The 25,161-nt window shown below is 42.9% G+C and overlaps 1 protein-coding gene across 1 annotated transcript in view; it reads right to left on the bottom strand.

Annotated features, from left to right (window-relative positions):
- NEO1 (neogenin 1) overlaps nucleotides 1-25,161 on the bottom strand; it is a 176,430-nt gene that overhangs the window by 20,522 nt on the left and 130,747 nt on the right. Inside the window, exons 9-19 of the mRNA XM_042885655.1 lie at nucleotides 20,065-20,219; nucleotides 19,612-19,760; nucleotides 18,451-18,589; nucleotides 14,727-14,776; nucleotides 13,681-13,825; nucleotides 12,348-12,458; nucleotides 8,813-9,007; nucleotides 7,947-8,042; nucleotides 6,602-6,777; nucleotides 3,030-3,168; nucleotides 479-586 (exon numbers count right to left, since the gene is read on the bottom strand). Coding sequence (XP_042741589.1) covers nucleotides 479-586; nucleotides 3,030-3,168; nucleotides 6,602-6,777; nucleotides 7,947-8,042; nucleotides 8,813-9,007; nucleotides 12,348-12,458; nucleotides 13,681-13,825; nucleotides 14,727-14,776; nucleotides 18,451-18,589; nucleotides 19,612-19,760; nucleotides 20,065-20,219 — 1,463 coding nt within the window. The remainder of the gene's footprint in view (nucleotides 1-478; nucleotides 587-3,029; nucleotides 3,169-6,601; nucleotides 6,778-7,946; nucleotides 8,043-8,812; nucleotides 9,008-12,347; nucleotides 12,459-13,680; nucleotides 13,826-14,726; nucleotides 14,777-18,450; nucleotides 18,590-19,611; nucleotides 19,761-20,064; nucleotides 20,220-25,161) is intronic.

The following is a 25,161-nucleotide window of genomic DNA, read 5'->3' as shown; positions in this document are numbered from 1 at the left end:
TTACCAAGTCAAATAACAGTTTACTCCTAATGATTATGTCAGGGGAGTAATAAGCAGGCTCCAAGTCTGTTCTGCACCACAGCTATGGCAGAAAGATGACAAAGTGCTCTGGGACAGAGTCTCCCAAATAAGATCCTGACAGGCCGGGTGCATTACAGACAAATTTCTGGAGGCACATGGTTAGAACAGCGCAGGCCGATGAAGTCAAAGGTTATTGAGACATTTAAACCTTCAATTATATTTCTGGTTCAACTCCCATTGTACACTGCAGTTACAGTTTATATCTTATTATATTTTTACTAGGTACAAAAGTAAATAATTAATCTGAGCCACTAAAGAGATCAGCAAAGATGATATTGAACCCTTGGATAGCTCCAGGCTAAGTGAAGTATGGAACATGTTCACATAGTTATGCAGATTACATTCTGCTCTTAACAAGCTATCCTCTATCTGCCTTTAGAGCTCACGCAAACTGCACCTGTAATTTTGCCGTTGGCTTCGGACGGAGGCTGCCAGTTCACAATGATGGTCCGAGGCTTTCCCTCTTTGCTCACCACAGTCACATCCTTGGGAGGTGAAGTAGGAACTGCAAACAAACGGAAAATGAGCCGTCAGAAACAGCGTGCCCCATTTCACTGGATGGAAGGAACCTCAGCACCTTCCCTTTTTACTGGAGAAAGATACACGCAATAATAAAACCCCTTCAAACCAATCTGCCATCCTGGTGCAGTGGCAAAGGCCAGCTGGAGCACAGCACTGCCTTACCGTGGGAGGCCCCCCTGTTCGTAAAGCCTTTCTATTGACAGGTGCTGTGATTCATGACCCAATGAGCACAGGTGTCTTCAACATAACGCTGTCTTTGCAGCAGCTGGGATCTGTGACTTCTAACACGAGTTTGTTCAGACATCAGGAGAATTACATCAACTTGTGGAATAAATACATGTATATGCAGAGACGTAAGAAATATCTCCACATTTTCAGGTTTATGGTGAGACCAACACCTGGTAACATCAAATCTGAATCAGTAAAGCAAATCCACCACTGGTTTCGAATCACCACCTGCAAGTCCCACCTTACTGTACCTAAGGTTTGTGATTTGCAAGGAAACGTGCACCACAGAAGCATCTGCAATCCAGAAATATTTGGAGAATGATCATCCAACATTTCCTCTTGTGTTTCCAGAGAGCAAAGCAGAGAAAGAGCAGGAGAGAGGAGGAACTTTCTGCTCCCACCAGCCCCCTCCTGCTGGAAACTCAGGAAATGGCACAAACCACTGCAGTGCAAGACTGAAACCTGAGCCCTTTTTTGCTCAGAACAAACATCCAGCTGGGGCTTGGATTAATGGCTTTCAAATGCATGGAGCCGGCCTCCAAAGGTGCATTAACCAGCTACATTTGGAAGCCATGCTATAAAAAAACATGAGACTTTTAATTAGGTTACTTTTAGCAAAGTAAATCTGCCTCGGATATTTAATACCAGCATAGGAACATTTAGTGCTTATGCAGTGTTTTTCACATTGGAAGAGCTTTATGTGTAGTACCTATTAGAAATTAATCCACACATCCTCTGAGCTGGCTGCCTGTTAGCTCCATGCAGAATAATAGTTGGAAACAAGGGCTGGTAAAAGCAAAACTTGAAAATTCCTGTAATTATTGTCCTAAGGACTTAAAAGCACGCTCCTCAGAAAGGATGTAAAGCTTGAGCTGAGGCCCTGCAGCGAGCTGCAACACACACACAAAGCAGGGCTGCAGCACCAGCCCTCCCTCCAGAGATCCATACAGCACACACCAACTCTGACAGCAGTTATCCCAGACCTCTCTTCAGCATCAGTCGGGGTGAGAGTCCTACACAGCACTGCGAGTCATGAGTATTCAAAAATAATGAGTCACACACTCAGGAATTTGGCAAGTAATATAAATCACAAGATCTGTAATGAGAAAACATACTTAGCCTATTTTTTTTGTCTTTTTTTTTTTTTCCTCCTTTGCCTTCTAGTTCCCAAGCTTTCAAGTCATGTTTGCAGATGCTCTTTACAACCTCCCCAGTTAGAAATGGACTTTTTATTTCAACAGAAAAAATGAAACTGTATCACTGTATCTCTCCTCCACTCCTGCACTTTCTGAGTTTCAAATTCCTTTCAAGATCTTTTTGTGTGCTGTTGCTGCTCTGAGCAAAGGGCTCTAGATGAGAGCTGTGTGTGTTGCCAGCACAAGTACAGGTACAGCACCATAATGCAAAGTAACTGGGGGGGAAGCAAGCCTCCATGCTGGCTCCATGGCTCCAAGCTTTTCTATTTCTGGGGAGTGCATTCTTGTTTCAGAGCACTGGATGACCTGACCAATTCTTCACATGCTTGAGTTTTTTGCTAGATTTTAATCAGGTAGCAGAATTGCTGGGTAATTTGAATACGCTCTTTCTTGTCCTTCCAGTTCAAATACACAGACCCAACAGCACAGCAAGCAGTGGGTTTAACAGCACAAAGGCCATTTCACCCCGTGGGATGGCAGGGGCTAACGAGGGGCAGGGCCCTGCAGCTGCACTGCCAGAGCATCACTGCCACAGCAGGGGAAGTACAAAGCATTGGTGGAGAAAAAGGCTTCCGGCCTCATTTGGATGTCTGAATTTCTAGTTTTTGATTCATTTGCCTCGTGCACTTCTTCACTGTAATGATTATCATCATATGTATACCAAGTTTTAATTATTATTTGCTAAATCATTTTCTTTGTATTTGCTATTAGCACAGCGTTTGTGAGATGTTCCAAACGTATGCTGCTTCACTCTCCTGTCTGTGAACGGTGGTGCATTATTCATTACCTCGCTGTAATTTGATGTAAATTTTTTTGCACGCAATCATCCCTTTGAATTCTGGAGTATGCTGTTTTTTAATCAGAATTTCTGACCAAATCCCAGCAAGTATTCATCAGTATAATCATCCTAAAGGCACGCTGCTCCTCTGGCAGGATTGTGGCAGACAAGAGTTGGTGCATCTCATCAGGAACGCCAGCCCTTCCCAACACACAGATGAGTACCTAGTTCAAAAGTTGTCCCATGGGCTGTCATACTCCACGTGCTCGACCTTCGCCCCTTAGTCACCATCACGGAGAATTCATACAAGGTGTTTGGTTTTAAGCCAGTCACTAAATAGCTCAGAGTGGTCGCGTTGGCCGTCTGGAAGAAAAACAAAGCATCAGTAACTCCTGAACTGAGAGCCATCCACCACCAGCTCCAGGCTGCCTTCTCTCAGGAGCGTGTTTAAAGCACCTCGGCATCGCTGCATTTTGTAACCACCGTCATTAATTCACTAACATTTCTGCTCTGTCATGCAATTCATTAATCAACTGTTAATCTGCTGTTGTTTCAGCCTGAACTAGAAATTCCTTCTGCAATCAGCAAGAGCGTCTAACAGCAGCCAATTATAAATTAAAAAAAATAATAATCATATAAGAAATGCAAAGCATTACGAGGTCCTGAGCACACTTGTTATGCAGCAGGCTGAACCACTGCCTGCTGGGGGGCGGTAATTTACAGCATTTCATTAACTGATGGAGCTAGGGAAAACAATGAAGCACGGCCAACAATAGAGGCCCTTCCTGAAGCCTGCATCTTCCTCACTAAATCCTGTCAACATTTTCATTACATTTCTAACACACGTTACAAATATATACATCAACTGGAGGTACAGGTGCTGAGAGACATGAAGATAATGAAGCTTTAGGGGTGGGTTTTTTTCCAGAAAGAACTGTTGTTTGGGATCAAACACTGAAAGGTGCATACAGCTCAGCATGATCTGTAACTGCCATTAAAGGAGTAAATTCTCAGCCTTTACTGCCTGACAGGTGTTATACAGGACTTGAACACAAGCAGAATGTACTTGGGGTCTATGAAAAAAAGAGTTCTGCATCTATCTGCATTCCTTACCTTGACCTGCAGTAATCTAAACGCAGAATTACAGTTGCTCCAAAGTTTGACAGGGTCATACAACAACAGTTTTCAGATAATTCTTTTTATCGAGGAAGAGACCACCTATAAATGCACATTCCTGGAAGTCTCGTAGAATAATACAGCCCAAACTTGGCAGAGAACACCCTTATTTCTCAAGTGCACAATGACAGCTTTTTTGTTCCACCACGGAAGCTCAGAAGGCTGTCAGCCGGGCGGTACCTGAATGAGTGTCGAGCGCTCTGCCTGGTCACAGGGGTGCATTTTGCCAGTTAAGACATCACAGGGGTTGACAGACCGTAAAGATATCATAAAACTACTCAAAACCAAATCCTCCATTATCTTTAAACCTTTACTTTTACAAAATTCAGTGTCATTTCAAAGCAGAAGTGATTACGGCTGAATGGTTTGAATGCTTAAGTGCAGAGCAGGACAGTTGTATTTGCTAGTGACAAAGCCTCCCTGTGCAAGCAGGAGCCACGTGGTCAGAGCAGCTCTTCCCCATCTGCCCAGCAGCCCCCCTGGCTCTATGCAGCGCCAAGGGGAAATAAGGGATGCTTCAGTGGAAGCTACAAAAACCTTTGGCCTGGACAGTGAAGTAGTGACACGTCCTAAAGAGAAATTTTCTCCTCAAGGCTGGTTTGATGAGCCCGCAAAGCACCCCTGTGAAGCACACTGCTTCCTCCTCTCTGGGGTCTGCAGAGATCCCTAACACCATCTCAGCTTTCCATCCTGTTCTTAAGATCACAGTATAGCCCTAGCACCAAACCCTACTCACGTGCTAGAAATAAATACCATCAATACTGCTCTGTAAAATAGATTTTCTTTCATACAGTCCTCTAAGATCCATACGAAGATTTCATATTTTAGCAACACAAATCACAGGTAGCCCTGCTGCACCACAAAGGCTCTTTGCGAAACGCTCTGATCCACATTAGTGCAGCTATGTGGCTCAAAGCACAGAGAAGTCTTTCAGCTTCTGCTTCCATGCTGATGTGCCCCGCACTGACACAACTCCTGCACAGACTGCAGGCAGCACGGCTGGTGGAGCTACGAACGTGTGCTTGGTGCAAGCTGCACCTTCCTTGGGAAATACCTGGGGGATGTCAGTACAGAGGGTAGGAGCAAACATACACAGCTCTGAATGCACTCCATCAACGTGCAAATTACTGAGGAGAGAGGCAGATGAAAACACCACATGGGAGAGACAGAGCTGCGGCTACTTGAGAATGTCCTGAAGAGATCTGTGTACGAAGCAAAGGGCCTCAAAGCATGCAACGCCCAGCAAAGTTGCCAAGGAGCAGCTACAGGCTTGCCCTGAGTTAAGACAGTTACCAAAGAGCTGACTGAAACACAGCAGCACATCTGTGACATGGGTTCTGCCTGCATCAATGTTACCACTTGTTATTGCTCAACCGAGCAGCACAGATCGTGCCTTTAAACAAAAGGAAAAGGCAGGAGTGAGTTCTGCAGACATCATGCTGCAGGAGCAACGATGTAGGGCAAATGCTGTCATACTTCTGCCCTTTGAAGCCAACGCTTTTTAAAACAAGGAATTCTGAACCATATTCTATCGTTATGTATTTATTTTGGGTCAGAGTAAAACTTTTTGGCCCCTGGCTGCCATCACTGGGAACAGTGGGAGTACTGCATTTACCAGCTCTTAACTAATGAAACTGCAGCACTGTATAAATCACTCCTGAGACATCCTCTGCACATGCCTTGGGAATGCGGGCTCATAAATAACTTGCCTTTAGAGGAGGAACACACATACATACATCTTCTCATTTCAATCAAAAAAAATATCTGGTTTGTAACAAGATTGCTTTCTAAGAGCATAAAGGGATCTCCACACGCCGGAGATTTTAACAACCCTTTCCTCTGAGTCTCATTTCCAGTGCGAAACTTGCAGTCAGCACTTTCTGAGGCCTCCAAATAGCTCTGGAAATTAAAAAAGGCAACCAACCGACTAAGATGACCCAAACCAAAACACCCAACCCCAAATCTACTCTCCAAATCAAGGCAGGCAGCAACATGATATCGTTATTATTAGGTATTTTGCACCCACTCTGTTCCCAGAAGGATGTTTCACTAACAACGTGGCATGAACACAAATGGTTGTAAAAAGGAAAAAAAAAAAAAAAAAAAAAAAAAGGAAAAAAAAAAAGACTTTAAACCATAAGAACAAATATTTGCCAGTCGGAGGGGGTGCATGAGTCACCACACACCGCCAGCCAGCCTCCTCTGCTAACTGGAGGAAAGCCATCAGCAGCACGTACCTCATCGACGTGTTATTGGCTCCTCTACAGGTAAGCCACACAAAGCCATCAAGTCAAAGTAAGGCAGAAAGGAGGAAATGGTCACCATGTCTGCAGCTCCACAGCAGAACGTCGTTCTGGAAGTGCCTTCCTTCCTTCTACTTCTTTTCTTCCTTCCCTGACTCCATTCTTGCACTCATACCCAACGCCCTACCACAACCCCAGGAGCACCTCTGTTGATTTAACAGAGCACCACTGCTGTGAGTACTGTCCAGCCACTTCAGACAAAACCCGGTTCGCACCTACACTAAGCACTACTCTCAGCTTTAGCTCAGCCCTAAGTAGAACACGAAACTTCTCATCACAGCATCCCAGCCCTGATAGTGCAGTTGAAACGCCGGTACCTTGTACTTTGTATTTGCAGGAATATTGGTTTTCCAGCGAACTGTGTAGTAGCGAGCATCCGTGATCTTCTGGTTCTTTGGCAGAGAGTTGTCTGCCCAAGTGATCCGTATGGTGTCATGGCTCAGAATGGAAGCCTGAACTCCCACCGGTGGCATCATGGGAGATGGATCTGGCACTGGAGTGTATGGAGCATTAATAACAAACAAATCAACTTCGGAAGTGTCTAGGGAATTGATGGGTAAAAAGTTGTGTATTATAATTAAAAAGGGAGAAGGTGGCATTATAACGTAAACAAAAACAAAAAAAAAAAGGGGGAAATGCGGGGTAATATAATGAAATGAGAGGTGAGGAATGGAGAAAAAGAGAGAAAAGCCAGAGTTAATAGGTGACATAAGGCTGGTATTACAATAACTGTTGCACAGTGTTCCCTCAAGACAGTGATGACATATCTGTGCTATAAAGTTTTGCCACCCAATCACTAGCACTGAGCGCATTCAATCACAGCACTAAGAATCCCAAGCATGCAGTAATTTTAATTTTGAATTTATTTCCCTCAGAACGTCCACTTGCAGAAAACAGTGTGGAAGAAGTAGAGCTGGACTTCTGGTGGGTAAATGTCACTCCGAAAGAGTTACTGCCATCAGCTTTCAAAGAATGTTCATGGCAGGCACGTTCTATGTGCCATGCAAATTTGCAATAAGTGAAGAAACTGCAATTCCAATGCCCTCTATAAAATCTATCAGAATTATTGCTTTTCAGCAAATTAAAGCAAACAGAAGCGTTAACATCTGTCCCACAGGACTAAATAATGCCAGCAGTCTAGCAGGGAGCACAGCGAGCCACACAGTAATAGAAGCTCACTTGCAAACAAATTTATCTTTGTATTAATGTGTTACAAGATGAAAAACAACTAAGCCAAGAACTTGTTTAATCTAAGTTATGCCAAACTGAGACTCAGACAAAGGAAATGCATGCACCACATTCAAAATCTCAAAGTAAAGACACGCTAAAAATCTACACTTGCCCCCAAGAACAAAACAAGAGCAACACCCATTTGTGCTAACTGAATGGTTAACTTTTCAAATAAAAACATCTGTAAGCTGTTCAAAGATGCATTTTGTAACCGAAAAATGAAATCATTTTTAGTTGGTTTAATAAGCAGAAGAACCATGCAGAGCAATCACTGAAACAGTAAGGCCAATCAGTTATAGAAATGGAGAGCACTTGATGACACCAAAACCCAACACTCCTGCATTAGAAACAATGGCGTTTTCAGCCGCTGTGCAGGAGGCACGCTGGCAGCTCTCAGCAGGGCAGAACACAAAGGCAGCCCCTGGTCCTTACCTGAATGAGGCCTGGTCACCGCGCTCTCGTAGAGAGGAATGCCTTCCCCAACATTGTTGAATGCTTTCAGAGTTATGACGTAGTGTGAGCTCGGGTCTAAAGGAAAAAAAATAGTATGGCTTTAGTACAGACTGATAGTGCATCCTCTTTTTTGCCTCTATGCTTTCCCTGCTTTGTTCAATTTTTTATTTCATGTATTTTTGTTAAAAAATAAGAAGTTTGAAGTGAGAAAGTCTCCACGCAGACCTCCTTTTACTGTGCAATAGCTCTCCCATAGCAGATGTCTAGAGTCACAGCACTTCTACCTTAGGTACAGCCAAGATTACAAAAAAAAAAAAAAAACCCTTCAAAAATTTCAGGTTGCTCTACTGCAGCATTATCCAATGCCCTAATTTTAGGGAACTTCCCAATCCTAATATTTATTTTGCTTTCAGGCTATCTTGCCTACCACAGAGAATTCTGTGGCAGGGTTACCCTGGATTTCTCTTTCAAAGCAGATGCCACCATATCCTGGTGACATGTTAGTTTCTTTTTTTGCCTGAAGCCACCTGTTCACAGCTCCAGAAGGAAAACAAGGAAAAGCTGCTCTGTGTCAAAGTTTATGTTTGTCATTGATGAAGGCAACACACTTTGCTTCCAGCTCAGCAAGTTCAGGATTCTGGGTTTTTTTTTGCTCTGCCATTTCCTCCATCAACAGAGAATTTCAAACTTATTAATTGTTTGGTTTCCCAACTTATTGCCTTCATAATGATAAAGATCCTCTTAGAAGACATGCTTGCAGTTTTATATCTTCATATCATGATTGAAAAACAGCAACATGCACTGGAGGTGAAATCTGGGTGCTGATGTTAACCTGCTTTCCTTACCTAAGTTTTCAATGGTGTAGTATCTCTGCTTGTAGTCCACCTTGATGGTCTGTGCATGAGGACTGCCGATGCCATACCCTATGGCATAACCTCTCACCACAATGTTCTGGTTCTCAGGTGGAGTCCAGCTTACCACAATACTGGTGACCAGAGGACGGACGTGTAAGGAGCTCGGAACTTCAGGAACACGGCTTTCTGTTGAAGGAAAACGGTGGATTTAGAGGATTTCTCCTCAATAAAGGTAATTACGTGAAGAACTGTAAACTAATAAGGTCAAATGCAGCACTTGTACTCTGCGCATGTATTAAAATGGGTGTGCTCCAAAGGAGAGAGCTTTACTGTACAAGAGAGAGCAAAGAGCTCTCTAATAAGCAGATGAAAATTAACTAATACATTTTAACAGACACCCTTTTAAAAGCATCTGACTGTCATACTGAAGAAAAGCATCAGATCTGCTTCCAGGCAGACTTTTCTGATGTTTCTGCATGTTCTTCCCAATTTTAATTTTTCAAAAATATGCATTCAGTTTATCACATCCTGTCCACAAAGCAACCTGCTTTTAGCTCCGTCGTATTACTTACTGTGGGCACTAAATAATTATCTTGAGAACACAGTCACGTCCAAAGGAAGGTGCCTGAGCTCACTGTAGGACTAAATAGAACATTCCAAAGCTCAAACCACTGTCACTAAACTGCCTGCAGCATTTTTGGCAAAGGTCTTCTGTCGTTTGTCCTGTACCACCACTATCCTTGTCACTATGTGGGTCCTGAAGTCTCTTCTACATAACTCACAAAACATAGGCAGGCACTTCACATTCAACCCACAAGCATGAAACAATAGATGCTTGAACCCTACCCCTGTGAGCACACAGATCTAATTGCAATCCAACAGTGAGGTGGAATCGGGGCCCTTATAAACAAAAGGACTGATGTTTGTGAGATGTGACTGCAGTCCCCCAGCATTCTTACTAGAAAACTTTGCCCCAGTGTTGAACATAGGCAAAAGCAAAGCAAAAGCACAACTGCACACACTGACATCCATGCCTTGCTCTTAGCTTCTCAGAAATGGGGTAACTGCTTCTGTCAGGCTGCTGGAGCCCACTGTATGCTAACAGACAGTTTGTATTTTGTGCAATAGTAAGTTCAGTTCCCCGCTCTAAAATAAACTGTTCAGAGTGTTCTGCTTCCTGCAGAGATTTCCTTTTAATGAAACGTGCAGCATTTATCTACAGGCATTTAATAAAACACCACAGCAGTATTACTTGGATCATAATATGCCCATGGCCTGCTTGCCAAGGGAGTTTATGGTCTCCAGCTGACACAGCCGATCAATTAAAGTTCACCACTCTTAAATACAGAAAAGCTACAGAATTGCAACAGAAGAGAAGCTGTTTCTAACTGCACAGAAGCCACTGCACTGGGGATAAACTTTATACAATTCTTTAACAGTCCCTGTGTATGAGCTCCTGGTGGGACCTGCGCCAGCCCTGCAGAATGCCCCACCAGCACAGACCTGTAATGGGCTGCTCCTGTTGGCACTGATGGCACTATGACTTTCATTATACTCTACTTAAATTCAAAAGCAGACAGAGTGGAGAGGAATGAAATGTATGCACATATATTGAACCTGAGAAATTAAACATGAGCTGTAAATATGCTCTGTGTTATTAAATATACCCACATGAGCTTGTTAGGGAAAGGAAAGCAACACATCCACATCTCCTTCAGTCTGGGGAACAAGTGGTTTCTCGAGCTGCAAGGCTGTGTCACATCCAGTTAGAGGACGACAGCCACATACACAAGTCATTTCATCTCTAAGAAACAAATTCTAAATAGCTACAAAACCAAATTCCACAGTTAGCATTAGTTTTTCTGCTGCTCCTGATTAAGCAACAGAGCGGGGAAAAAAGAGGACAAATATTGAGTTGAGCATCAACTTTGCATAACACAAAGATTGAAAAATGGGCTCTCCGAGGGGCAGACCAGCTGACTGCTGAAGCAATCTTCCAACAGCACAGAACAAACACTGGATTTCTTTTACAATTCCATCTGTCAGCTGCTGCCACAACTGAATCTCCAGTCACACAGAGATGACAGACATCACTGGCATTTTGCACCATTAATTCAGAAAGAATGACCTCAAGCTCCTTCCTAACACTGCAAAGAGGGAGTCTGGCCTGCAAGAAGCAGAAGGTAACTTTTGTTCAACAAAGCCAATCAAATGCTTGTTCAGAATGAGAACGGGCTACCCAGCATCACCAGGAACACGTAGGTGCTTCCTTAGAGATCTGCTGCATTCTTTAGAACCAGCACTTCTCTGCTGCAATTCCAGTTGCTCGTAGCCAACTTCTAGAAGATGCTCACAGATTTACTCATTTGAATTCTGTGACAATCAGGTTTTCACTTGCTGTTTATTCTTGTGTTGTTAAATACCAAACCCAATACCAAACCTGGGCCAACCAACAGAGGTCAAGCTTTTCACAGAAGTTGTTCTACCTTTATTGGTAAGCTCTGCATGGTTCTGTACACTGCATATGAATCTATGGCTCTGACGGAGAAGTCTTCATTTCTGATAGAAGATCAGGTCTACAGTAGCTGACCAGCACTGAAAATCAATCTTTTTTTTTTTTTTAAATAATCACAGAATCATAGACTCTCCAGAGTTGGAAGGAACCTCAAAAGGCCACCTAGTCCAACTCCCCTGCAATGAACAGGGACACCCACAGCTATAACGGTACGAGTTAATGGGGATCAAATGCTCTCTTTAGAAATAATAAGGAAATCAAAAAGGGAGGAAAAATATTTCAACAAAGCAGTACCAATAAAACACAGTGGTCATGTTGCAAAGCCCTGGAGGTAAAAGCAATGCTTTCCATCATTCCTTTCCTACCATGGCATCTCTCTTGTGTTCAGCAAAGTTTACATTTGGACCCCAGCTCTGCTGCCCTCATGCAGACACCATGCAGGCTCCATGCTGCAGTCAGCAGGCCCACAAGTCAGCCACTGTGTTGCTGAATACCAAATCACCACCTTCAGAACTCTGAGGCGTGCGCCGATGGTTTCATTAGCATAATTCAGGTGCTCCAGCAATGCATAATCATTATTTTGCTTCCCTCCAGGAAAACAGTCCTCCTACCTCCACCTCGTAGCGTGTGAACATCTTCATGATTAACGAGATGAATTTTATTACAATATAAAATTCAAGGCATTATTATTAGATAAATCTTATCTTGTATTATTATTTAAATATCGAACCACTGGCACTGGCATTCAAAATTGGGTTTTTCTTGATAGCAAAAATATACAGTTCTCAAAAGTGTAGAAGCAGAATTTGTGCATAAGCTGTTTTATTGACTTGGTAAGAATTTCATGATAGAAAAAGAAATTAATTCCACTTAATTGTAAATAAAACACGTCACAACACTAGAAAATATTAAAGCAACTCAATAAAACCACCTTTTCCTTTTAAAAAAGCAGTCAAGCTCTACTGTGCCCTGGCCTTGGTGTCACAAATACCTCCACACTTAATATCTTACCATCTAGATCGCTCTCAAACGTTTCTGCTGACACCCAGTCAGTAGCTGGCCCAGTGCCATTCACAGTCATGGCAGCTATCCTGAAGTTGTACTCCGTGCCTCGTTCAAGACCTAGGAGATAAAGAGCAGCCCAGGTGTCACAACAGCAAATCCCAACCACAAGCACAGGAATCACAATTAAAGTACAGCTATAACCTGGTAGTTAGAAAACTTTTCACCTCAGCAGTGCCACTCAAGCACAGCCTGAGGTCAGGATGGAAACACCGCTGCCAACTCCAGTAAGGAAGCTGACACTGCTTACAGTGCAGAGCTAAACCATGAGCATGGGCACCAGAGCTGGGACTCTCCAAGGATCGTCCCCATAGGCCACAGGCAGGCACTGCAGGGTCCCATCTACAGCAAGCTTTAATTTCTGGATGCTAATAGAGGAGAACCACCCACAGCCATAACTAAGCACAGATGTACAGTACAGACAGCAATTGACCAAAACATACCACGAGTTTGTTTGCAGTATATAAGAGTGCATAATCAATAATCAAAACAATAAGAAAATGCACTCAAATTTTATACACAGACTGTCTTAAACAGGCCCTTGTTGCTGCTAAAAATGTGCTCTGCTAATGGGCACCAATCAGCTCTGACTCTAGGAGGAAACAAACATTACTGAGTCACAGGTGGAGCTTCTGAGAATACAGCGTGAAGCACTTTCTGAGCTGCCTAATTGCTTTGTAAGAGGCACAGCTTGATCAGCTGTTCATGGCCAAAACCTAGGTTTGCTCCTCTCCTTATGCCCCGTTACCACTACACCAAATTGTTGTTCTAGCAATAATTTATCATTTATGCTAAGTACTGTAGTAGGCCGAATTTCTGAAACATACAAAAATAAAGAGGGGACAAATTATTACATCATAGCCAGAAAGAAGGACAAACGCCGACATATAAGAAACTATGTGGCATGATTTGTACAGATGTCTGAAAGAAGTTCACATCACTCTGAATCAGGCTTGTGGGTGAGCACTGCAAGAGACAGAGCACACCTACATTCTGTCCACAAACAAACAGGTGAGCTTGCAAACATCCAGCCTGAGAGCATTTCTTTGGCATCGTTATCCATTTCTGCCTTTCATACTTTCATTTCTGCCACTCACACAGTGAGCTCAGGACCATCCACTCCATGCAATCTCTATACCTTTATAGAATGCTTTATATACCTATATAGGAAGGTTTGAAAAGAGTTTATTTGCTCCACATAGAAAACCAAAGGCAGCATTAGGGCTGGAAAACAGGTTGCTAGACCTGTTGGGCTGTCAATGGCTTGCAAATAATCTCTCACCTTCAATTAGCTGGAAAAGCTGCGTCCCCCCGACGCTCTCACTCACATCACTCTTACGGGACACTTTGCGGTAGCGGATTTTGTAGCCGGTGATTTGGCCGCTGTGTGTCCCCGCAGGAGGAGGCTGCCAGTGCAGCATGATGCTCTGCGGGAGGCAGGAGGCGTGATTACAAACTTGCTGTCTGCTGTGCAGCCAGAAACACTACGCAAGTGCTAATACTTGGTGAAACACAAGACAGATAAACTGGCACACAGATATATGGCGTTTTCATGGATGTGAGACGTGCTATCAATAAAAAGGACAACAAAACAACAATCGCAATTCAGCAGCAGCACAGGTCATAAAGGCGCCTATGGAAGTTCAAGTCAAAGCACTTCAATTCCTGTTGGACTTTCGGATTCCAATTTCACAAAGTCCTCTTGGGCTTCCCTTTCATTTTCTTTGAGTTACAGGAAGATATGGTTTCCTTAGGAGCTATCCTTAGGAACCGAGATTTTCTTCAAAGGGTGCAAGATACCTGAACAGTGGTTTGTGTGCATGACACTGCTGGTTTTTGATCATACAGCTAGCAACGAAAGTATTGGGAAAGGAGTTTAGAAAGAAAAAAGTTTTTTTTCAAATCTTCAATCATAATCACCAAAGTCATAGAGGATAAGTATGTAATTTTCTCTTCTAAGGGGCGCAGGACACTGTAAGCATGCATATGTGTGCACAAACCGTAAATAACAGTTAATCACCAGGAACACACTCAGGTGCTGGTGCTTCAGGCTTTTGTGCCCAATTATACCCCTTTCACAACTGAGCTCCATGCTTTGCCTCATTGTCACTGCCTCTGCTGCATCCCATTATGCACAATCCACAATTGGACAGGAGTTTCTAATGCTTCACATCCCACATTCAGATACCCTCCTGCTGGGCCTCTCATACACACACAGCTGAAAAGCAGCACGGCAGGGAAAAGGCCCAAAGCAGCTCTACATTCTGGTTGATCAGACACCCAGCCTTTCTTTTACCCGTTACCAGCAGCAAGTTCTCCCCAGCTTACCTTGGAATTCCGCACCTCCAGCGTTAGATTCTGTGGTGCAGCACTGGGAACTAGAAACATTAAAGGAATTACAATTGAAAAAATGCCATATAATATACCCCATACTCTATTTCCATATACAACTACTGTCTGCTATCATTCATTACAAAATCACGATCCATTCTGGTTTAAGGCACTATATAAAATCATTTAGAATTTTGACCAGGTGTACTTTTGGACACAGTGACTGTTTGGCTTGGGAGAGTGACTTATTTTCATTGCAGAAGACAAACACACTTTTTATTCAGGTCTTTACTTATCATAGGAATCCAAATAAAAAAGCTTTATAGGTAAAGGTACTTCCCCCCAACTCTAACAAGACAGATCACGTTCAGCACTTTTCCAAACCAAGGCTTTCATTTGGATATTTGATTCTGGGAATCCACATTTAAAATTCCAGCCATGCTTTCTGTGTCTTGACTTTCTGTAACAGAAAGACCTCAGAGCCAAGATGTGCCGGTGCTGCTGAGAAGCATGGAGGTGAAGTGCAGCACAAAGATGGTTTTGCTTCTCCATCTCCATTCTTTGCTAGCTCTCTCCTGGCTGTAGCAGCAGCTTTCTGGTCAGCACAGCTCAAATCCACTGTGCAAAAAGGCTACACAAGAGAGAAACTGAGACCAAGGAGATCCTTGCTGCAGCTCTCCAGAGGTGAAAGACTCACAAATGTTATCTCAAAGGCATAGGTAAGTGTTCCCTAACAGGAAGCCAAGACTCCAGCAAAGCACAAGGACAGGGAAGTAGTACTACAGGGCTTGAGGCCACAACAATGCATTTTCCAGATAACCCATGCCAGTCCAAACAATACCAGAGAAAACAAACCTGAGTGCATAAGGTGTGTTAAGGGAAAGGAGCAGCAGGGGTGGTTTAATACCCCACTGCCACTGCAAAAATGCAGACAAGAACAGCTCATTTTTCCTGAGAACACCAGACCTAGGGAGGAGGTGCTATACCTTTAAAAAGCAAGAACACCAGGTTAAGAGGAGGAAATGAAATAAAGCCAAGCCAGTTTTTGCTGTTCTTGTTTTATTCGGCTTTTGCCTGCTTTCAAGACAATTAAAAAAAAAAAAAGTCTGGGTTTCACAAAGTGTGATTAATGCATGTACTGCAAACTTGGCAAGAGAAAGACAATCAGTAGGACACGGGAAAGGCTACACGACATGACTACACACAAATACATGCATGTCACAGGTGCACAGTTCGTCTTCTGTCAAAGTAAGCCTAAAATCTATTAGTGTGTAATGCTGAGGTGGTATTTCTAGTTGTGATAAAGCCTGTTTCCTACAGACCAGGAACACTATGAGAAGAGAAGCACACCTTACGAGCAGCACACAAATCCCAGTTCAATTGCTGTACCCAAAGAGCTGGTCGTTCTGCAACAAACCATCGTAACACACTTAGATTAGGAGCAGGAACCTACATAAAAATGAGGAAGGTTGCTAAAAAAGAAGCTAAAGGTTGCTAAGAATGGAACATTTACAGGAGATACATACAGAGAGCATGGTAAGAAGTGAATGTACATTGTTCATCTAGAAAGATTTGAGAGAGTGAGAGAACAGCACGGATAAGCAGCAGGGTTATACAGCTGTTAGAAGCAAGATGACATCCTTTAGGAAGCTGTAGAAACTACACTTTAACCGGTTCAGCGTGGAAGCATAAGAATGGAACGATCACATAAGTTACAAGCTGTAACTTGGATGCTGAGAGATAGCAATCGTGATGCTAACACGTAAAGGAGGTTCTGGTGGAGAGAATGCTGGAGACTTCAAGTAATAAGCCAGAAATCTGTGTGAGGCAAATCAAAACTCAAACTATAATGAAGTGTGCAATTCAAAAATGCATGGACAAATATGGCATTTGTCACTTTTTTAAGGGGGGTCCTGCATTGCAAAGCTGGTAGAGAGCTCTTCGGTGAGGTGACAGTGGGATAGGAGGGAAGCCCTTGTCTGAAGTGGCTAAAAGGGAGAAAAGAGAAGGTAGGAATGGGCACAGTGGGCTGTGGCCAGTGGAGCCCACAGTATGTGCCAACACCACATTGCTAAACCCATCTGTAAGTGATGAAAGTGGGATGAACAGCAACATGAGAAGCATTAGTACAGACAGGATCTGCCGGTAAGAAGCTGCAGAAAGACATCAGGCTTGTTCCTGGATATTGAAGTGACATGAAACAGTTACACATGTGGGAAAAATGATTCCAACTTCACAAAGTGATGGCCCTAAGCATAGCAGTTCCACTAAAGAGCAAGATCTCTACCCCAAAAATGTCACCTCAGTGCTCAGAACAGGTCAAAAACAGCAGTCAGATGCTAGTAATTACACACTTGCATCTTCAATACAGTTCTGGTATCTCCACCTCCATTCCTAGAAGCACATAGGAGAAAAGAAACCTAGAAAGAAGTTCAGAAAAGGGCAATGAAGCACACAACAGCTTCCACAAAAGACAGGGTTGACCATTTCTAAGACTTAAATGTGGAGAAGAAATGAATGAGGGAGAATGCAGCAAAAGTGTATGAAAGGAAGAGTGGGACAGAGAAGGCTGATGGAAACTGATTATTCACTACTTCACACAGCTCTAGGCAATGAGTAATGCTAACGGAGCAGGTCCAGAACAGGCTGAAAGGGAAGGATCTTTCACAGAAAGTTGAGCATCTCCACTTGATGCTGCGGATGGTAAGAGTTGACACTGGCTTAACAAGGATGCTGAGAGGCTTCACAGGAGGGAAGACAAATTTCTTCTTCAAGAGTGGTAAGGCATTGGCACAGACTGCCAGGGAAGTCCTGGAGTCACCGTCCTTGGACATTTTCAAGGACTGTAGAGATGTGGCACTGAGGGACATGGCTCAGTGGGCACGGTGGAGATGGGCTGACAGGTTGACTACATGATCTTAGTGGTTCTTTCCTGATTCTACACAGAGTAACTAACAAAAATCACTGCAGAGCCAAGGAGTCCCACAGAAACAAACCACACTCACAATTTGGATACTAATACCCTATTCTGCTTTTGAACAGTTCTGGAGAGAGGATTCCAGGCTAGGCTTGGTTTTGGTCTGATTGTTCTTATGAATAATTAAACTTCTGTCTAAAAAAAAAAGAAAAGCTAATTAAGCCTGATCATTCTACAATTGTTCACATATCTGTATTTGCTCACACTGCCTCCTTATTTGGCCTACAGAAAATCCTGTTACCACTTCCTGCTTTCAGGACTATATACAAAAGATTTAATAATATCTGTGCTGGAGTCCAAACAAAGACATGCAACATTTTTCCAGATGACCACAATTAAAATAAAAACACTCCAAAGGCACGTATCTGCTCATACGTAACAAATATTATAGAAGCTAAAAGACAATTTGGAGTTGTAGGGTTCAAAATAATTGTGTTCCTGTCCACTCTTAAGAGTTTGTAGGCCCAATAACCCATGAAATAAACTTCTGATGTTGAAATTAAGGACAGCATTGTTTTGCAATTAGAACACCAGATGCATTTGCAGGTATATTAATTTTCCTTCGCCCCATTTGGACAGCCTCAGGGGGAGCTTTTAGCATGCGTGGCCATATGCAGCAATCACATTATTAAGAAAACAGGGCAGCGCTGAACAAAACCCTAAGAAGTTTTTCTGGTTAAAAATCCGCTTAAATGAAATTACCACAGAAATTCCTGCAGAAAGGCTTGGAATAAAGCAGCTTACCATCTGACAGCGTTCGCACAACAACATCTTGGGTAGAGACGCCAGGGCCGTGTTTATTGTAAGCCACCACTCGGAAACTATACTCAGTGTACTTCTTTAATCCAGTAATGGTGTAGGAGAGTCCTGCTACATCAACATCCTGTCCAGAAGCAAACATGCATACGAGTCAAGGTCAGAATCAGGTCTGCAATTGTCATAAATGTCTCAGGCTCAGAACAGTAATACTCAAAGTCAGAAGCAGGGAGGACAGCGCTCTGCAGAACAGCAGATGTAACCCACAGCCACGTGCAGCCAGGACTTGCACAGATGCCAGCAGGGTGCTTGCAAGAGGAAGTTCTACATATTTGATTTAAATCACAACATGGGCACAGGTTCTACAGATGACACGGGATGCGGTGAATTTGCCTACTAGTAGAAATGACTGCTGCATTTTTAACAGTGGGAAGAAAAGGAGAGAGTTTTATCTGAAGAATGCACATTTTTACTTAAAATCTGATTAAGAAAGTTATTTTAAATGCTAACAAACTAAGGGGGGGTATTTGAAGCTGGAAACACATTTACAAGTCTATCATGTGAGAAATTAAATGACTGGGTTTAGCTCTCCCAAAGCTGTGATTATTTCTTAGGCAGCTCCTTGCACCAAGCAAGCTGGATTCTCCCAGCAGAATCCTAAGAAAGTGTAATTAATTAGACACTCACCAGTATCAAAACACCAATCACTGGATCAATGAACTCAAGAAGCGAGAATAGTTTAGATTTAGGAACAGACTAAAATCAGCAGTTATCCTACTTTACTAAAATAAAAGCAGCCAGCCTATAAAAATGATGCTGCAGGTATTATTTGACTCTTCAGAGCTTATTCCTCGTGATGTGATGGACATCCCCAAATGCCACTTGATGCTGAGTATGTAAGTAAGCCATCACCGAAAAGCTGCTTCAATTTTTATGCAAATACTGCAGAAAACATTCATGCTGGATGACAAAGCAGTTATTTAACAGACTGGATGTTTAATTTTAAATGTTTCTGCATTCTGGGCTAAAGGCTTCAGCTTGTCAGAAAAATAAGCACTTGGCAAGGTGTTTCTAGAAACGTAAGGTAAAAGCACAATAAAGGAAAGAATGCTGGCACTGTACATCACGCAGAAGAGCCCCACTCCGTACCTGCTCGCTGTCCTGCCCCTTCTCCATGTAGTAGAGCTTGTAGTTCTGGATTTCCCCATTGCCAGACAGCGGTGTTTCCCACGTGACGGTGACAGAGGTGGGGGAGCCGGCGTATGCTCGGATATTGGGTGCTGGACCAGGCAGCTGAACTGCAATGGAAGCAGGAAACTCTGCTCATCAGCAAGTCCAGCCATTGCATTTCAGCACCTAAATATTTCAGCATCAACTTTTACAAGTAATGACAACTGAAAGCGTTCTTCTATAACAAAATTTAGAGAAGTTAACAAGGCATGACTTACGGGTTAAGAGTGAGCATAAAGCACACCAACAAGGCAGCCCACAACGTTATTTTAACAATCAGGTCTGCAAGAGTATCACCTTATTCTGGGAAAGGCCGTGAATGGAAAAAAGTCAATTCCGAAGCAGAGAGGACTTGGAATATTTGCAGCTTACCCTCGGGCTGCGTGGCCACCTTCAGTGGTGCTGAGCTCTCTCCATGGCCGTGCTTGTTCTGAGCCACAACTCTGAAGACATAAACCGTTTCTGGCATCAGGTTTTGGATCATCACTTGTGTCTCTCCAGGACGACTGGTGTTTTCAACACGTTCCCTTTGGGAAACAGAAAGATGGGGCACGGAAGCGGCCATTGGTTAGTGAGAGGGTTTTTGAGCAGATACAGAAAGGAATCGGGTGCTACTGGGAACAAAGCTGACACGTATCCTGTCTGAATGCATCTGATGCATTAATGACATTATTTACACCACGCTGACTACACAAAACTGGTAATATGCCAAAATTGCTGGTGACAAACAGCTTCCAGTTTTGTAACTTGTCTTTAGAGAAAATACTCACTGAAGTAAAAGAGTAATTTATGCTCAGCATCACCAAATTCGAAGCAGTTTCATTGTTATTCTCCTAACGGCGTGTCATTACTCATCATGACAGTCTATCCTACTGTTCTGAAGCCACAAGAAAAAATATTTAAGAATCGTACACAGACTGGTGAGATTTAAGGCATTTCTGTTAACATTGTGGGGTTGCTTTTTGTATATTTTCTCAAGAGGCTGTTTTACGATTTTCTTCTCCCTCCAAACTTTACTTAGTTCCTCCCTAATATTTAGATTCTTTAAAAACATCCCGAGGCCCCGACTCACATCCAGCCCCACACACAGCTGGGGCACTGCTGCTGTTACCACCCAAGTCGTGGAGTCAACACAAGGCAACTCCTGCCCATGGCCCCAGCATGAGTGGGGATCACTGAGAGCAACTTCAGGAAACCCCATCGCTCCGTACCAAGCCCAGGCCTGAGGTGAAGACTAAAAGATTAATTATCAACTAACTACAACCTTTATTTCCACCACCTTGCTGCTGTCACGTGAACCTTCCCACAGCTACTGCTGGGTAGGGCTGTGTGTGGATTGTTCTGGCTGGGAACGAAGCTATCTACTCCTGCAAAATGGAAATAACAGCAGTATTGGGGGGGGAAAAAAACCCAAAACTGAGAACTTCACCATAGGGAAATAAAAGAAAAACGTGAATGGTTTGAATACAAACATTCCCCTTTTGTCTGACAGACTTCAGTTAGCTCTACAGCAGAGGGCAGACGATTCTCGTCCCAACGATTAACTGCTATTAAATCATTTTTAATGCAGAAGTCTGGGCAAAATTATTCCACAGTTTCCCCTTTCCTACCTTCCAGCCATTATGGTTTAGATTACAGCACGGAAATACAATGCCCAATTCCTCATTCTTAATTTATTTCTTTTAAAATCAACTACTAAGGTTGATTTAACACAACTGGGTTTAAAACACTTGGAAAACACTGCTCATTTCTGCACTATTATCCTGCTTATTGTACAGAGGGAAACAATATTCCAACTGTAACTAAAAAGCTGTTCAAACACATTTTCTAGAATATTCTTCATGAAAGTTGAGCTAAAATGGCATTGCATAAACAGCTTAATTTATTTCAGATTTACTTAATTGTCAGCTTTGAATGAGCAGCATCCCTACGTTAGAATTAAAATGGTCTGCAACCCTGTTAACATTATAGGGTATTTTTGCACGAAAGAAGTTGGTAGAGAAGCTAAAGAAATATAATTCCCACTACAAAATGAAGGGGAGGCAGGGAAAAAAGATAAATATTTTCTCCTCGCTAACTTCTCCAGTTATAGCTGGAGCAAAATGTTTGCTTGAAAATGCGTTTTCAAATGGTTAGTTTCCTTTAAGACGTGCCTTAGATATAATGAAGGTATTTGAAAACCCAGAATAAGTGCTAACTGATTCACAGCTGTGGAACAGCATTCATCTCCCATTGACATGCAAAATACATTGCATTTTCTGCCTCGAGTGTAAATGCACTCACTGATTTTATCAGAAAAATGTCAGCAATCCAAGGTTATTATTTAAAATTACAAAAAAAAACCCCACCCAAATTATTTTTAATGGAAACACAACATTTATCAAAAAATAAATAGACATGCCAAAGTATTGCAATTTTCAGTAATAAGTAGGGACCGTGCCTTCCCTCACAACAGTTAAAAATATGGTGAGATTAATCTAATTAAGTGCTTCATGAATCTCTCCTTTATGCCCTTTCCTAGGAAGCCTTGAGCACCTTTTATGAGCTCTGATGCATTTTGGTTGGCAGAACAGGTAACAAAACAGATGGTCTATAGGAATATCTATATTACCAGACAGAACCTTATGACTGTTCTAACTCATGCCAGTTTAATCCCCAATTAAAGAGCTTTGTAAACTAGAATTAAGGTTTACAGTAGCTGTCACGCACTTAGGGGAAAAAAGCTACAGCTCACATCCAGAAATAAGGGATCATCTGGAAATGTAAAGCCCGAAGTTATGCTTACAGAACTAAAACCTTGGGGAAAGGACAGAGGTGAGCAGCAAGACTGCACACAAGCAAACTCCATTATCTGTAGCTCGCCAGGCCAAACCAGAGTTACCATCTTGTACCTTCTCACTCCTCAACAGACACCAAAAACTGCCCAGACCAGCTGGAATCACTTCAAAAGCAATAAAAGCAAGCGCCAAAATCTAGAAGAACTGGCATTTCTGCTTCAGTTCCCCCTTTGCTAGTGCTGATACTCCTCTGCAGCGCTCAACTTGAAGGGCAAATTTGCTTTGCAAGCAGATGCTGAGTGGAAAATGGGAAATATCTCAGTGCTGTGGGCTGAGGGCAGGATGGCTCCTGAAGGCACTGGTGAAGGAAAGCTGACACGTGGCAATGGAGGGAGGACCCTAAGGATTACGTGGGGAAAACCACATTCTGCATGGGAATATTCTGCAGCACTCCAAGGAAGTCCAAAATGCAAACTTAAGGAACGCCTTCTTGAGCTGTCATGCATCTCTCATTTCACTGGGTGGGCAAAAAACAAGAGGGATGTAACTCAGCAGAGGCCGAGGCCTGGTCCCTCCAAGAGCCAACAGGTACCCGAGGCTGCTGTGCCTCCCTGTGCCAAGCTAAATCTACAGCCCCTCAGAGATGAATTAGAGATGTCAGAATATCTAACTGAGTTGTTCCACATCCTGTGTACTTCTTAAATGTTTTAAAAGCCCAGTGTAAAAGGGAAATCAATCCAATGACCCAGAGTTTGATCACTGCTCAAACTCAAGCGAGGAAGAGATAATGCTTAGGTTACTAAAGGGATCTGGTAATGAAAATGGCACAAGTAGGCACAAACACACGACTTTCAGAAATAGGATACATGCACTTAAAACTACAGCAGAGATGTATGATCATGTATAATTCAAGGGCCACCCAGCAAACCAAACCAAAAAGCAGTATTTTATGATGCTGAGAAAGTACAGAAGGTCATACATCCAGATTTGACATGAAAACTTTCTGGTTTTGCAATGCCTACTTATGTGGGACATTCTCACCTATTTTTTGAGTCAGTAACAAAGCAATACTTACACAGGGCCCAAAGAACTCAGCAAAACTTACCAGGTAAGAAGAAAACAGAGCATTTGTGAAAGATTAAATCACGTTTCTGCATTTTTCAACTGTTACAATACTTACCTCTGCCTTTAAATTCCAACTAAAAATTCCACATGCTTTTAAAATTATAATCTCTACGCAGCTGGTTTCTGTTGGTTTTGTGCCTATCCTTAAAGCAATATATAAAAATGTAAACCTAGCTGTACATCAAACAGCACTGCCCCCCACACATGCACACAAAACACTGCTAAGAAGCTAATATTGGAAAATACGTAAAAAATACAGATTTTTAGAATGCTGAGTGCAAAGTATAGGCAATTTACTGGTTGCACAGAGCCCAGTTCAGGGCTGGGAGTGGACATCACCATCTCAGCTATAGGATATCCTCACTCTTCTATCCCAGGTGCCAAAGTACGGAAGCTGACAGAACCAGCAAGCCAAAAACCTCAGCACAGCTCTGGTCCGTTCTTTGCACTTCAAGAGGGGTTAATACCACTTCAAATGCATTTAACGTTTGAATTACTCTGAGCAGCCATAACTTTAAACATGCCCAAAAATGCAATGAAGAGTTATTTCTAACCTTCCAGCTGAAGGAAGCACTCAGCTCAAGTGTGAGCTGTGCTCTTCTCATGCGCAATGTATCACGCTCAATTATTTGCTTAATTCAGCTTAATAACTCCCAAATTCGTGCCCTAATGAACTGACACCAGCAAGCTGTCAGCACCATCAGGTCACATCTAATCTGATGGAGATGAGGCAAATAGCACCCATGCCAGGCGTAGCACAGAAGGAGGCCAAGTAGTACAAGCTTCTCATTCTCAAGTATTATTATTTTTAATTTTGTCATTCTCATTGTCTAAACACAAGTTTCGTGTCCTAATTTCACAGCACTTTTGTGCCAGTGTGTGAAATGTGTGACATTAGCACAGCACAAAACTTACGTGAAGCAGCTAGAAAGTAATGAATACGTGCCAATGAATGGCTTCCTGAGCCTGCTTTGAACCCTGACCCAGAAAGGCACTTGAGCAAACAAAGCTTTCACTGCAGTCAGTGAAACCACCTGCTTACATATAAGCACCAGCTTAGGCACTTTGCTGTGCAAACTTTCAGTGGGGCACCTTACCTGAACCCAGAGGGCTGTTTTCCTACTGCTGGCAACTGCAGTTCCTGCAGCCTGTCCTGTAATTTCCTGGTTTACTCACCACAAACCATGGAAAACCTTTGTTCTGCACACTGCTTCTGACCCAACTGGGATATTTCGTAGATTTCTGTAGCCTTGCATGGAGTAGCAAGCCACGCACTTTGTCTTCTCCAAAAGCAAGACCCAGTGCAGGGAGAGGCAGGAAGCCGATTCCAGCACATTACTTTCTTAACAGTCCAGTGGGGAGAGCAGTCAAAACCAGAAATGTGAAGGAAGAAAGGCAGGCAGGTCGGTCACTGCCACTTTTCCTGTCCTCAACAGGATTGATTACCAAAATCAGCAAGTAGCAGAAAACCAACATTTGTGAGGCACTGAAAATGTTACTAATTGCCTCAGTCCTGAGCCTCGACAAGAAGACTATCCACAGAATTAAAACAAATATTTGAGAAAAA

Source organism: Lagopus leucura, unplaced genomic scaffold (genome assembly GCF_019238085.1).
Source record: "Lagopus leucura isolate 7727_CA_CO unplaced genomic scaffold, USGS_WTPT01 Super-Scaffold_100052, whole genome shotgun sequence".
NCBI classification, from domain to species: Eukaryota; Metazoa; Chordata; class Aves; order Galliformes; family Phasianidae; genus Lagopus; species Lagopus leucura.
The sequence above is the reverse complement of the archived record's forward strand: the minus strand, read 5'-3'. Positions and strand labels throughout refer to the sequence as shown.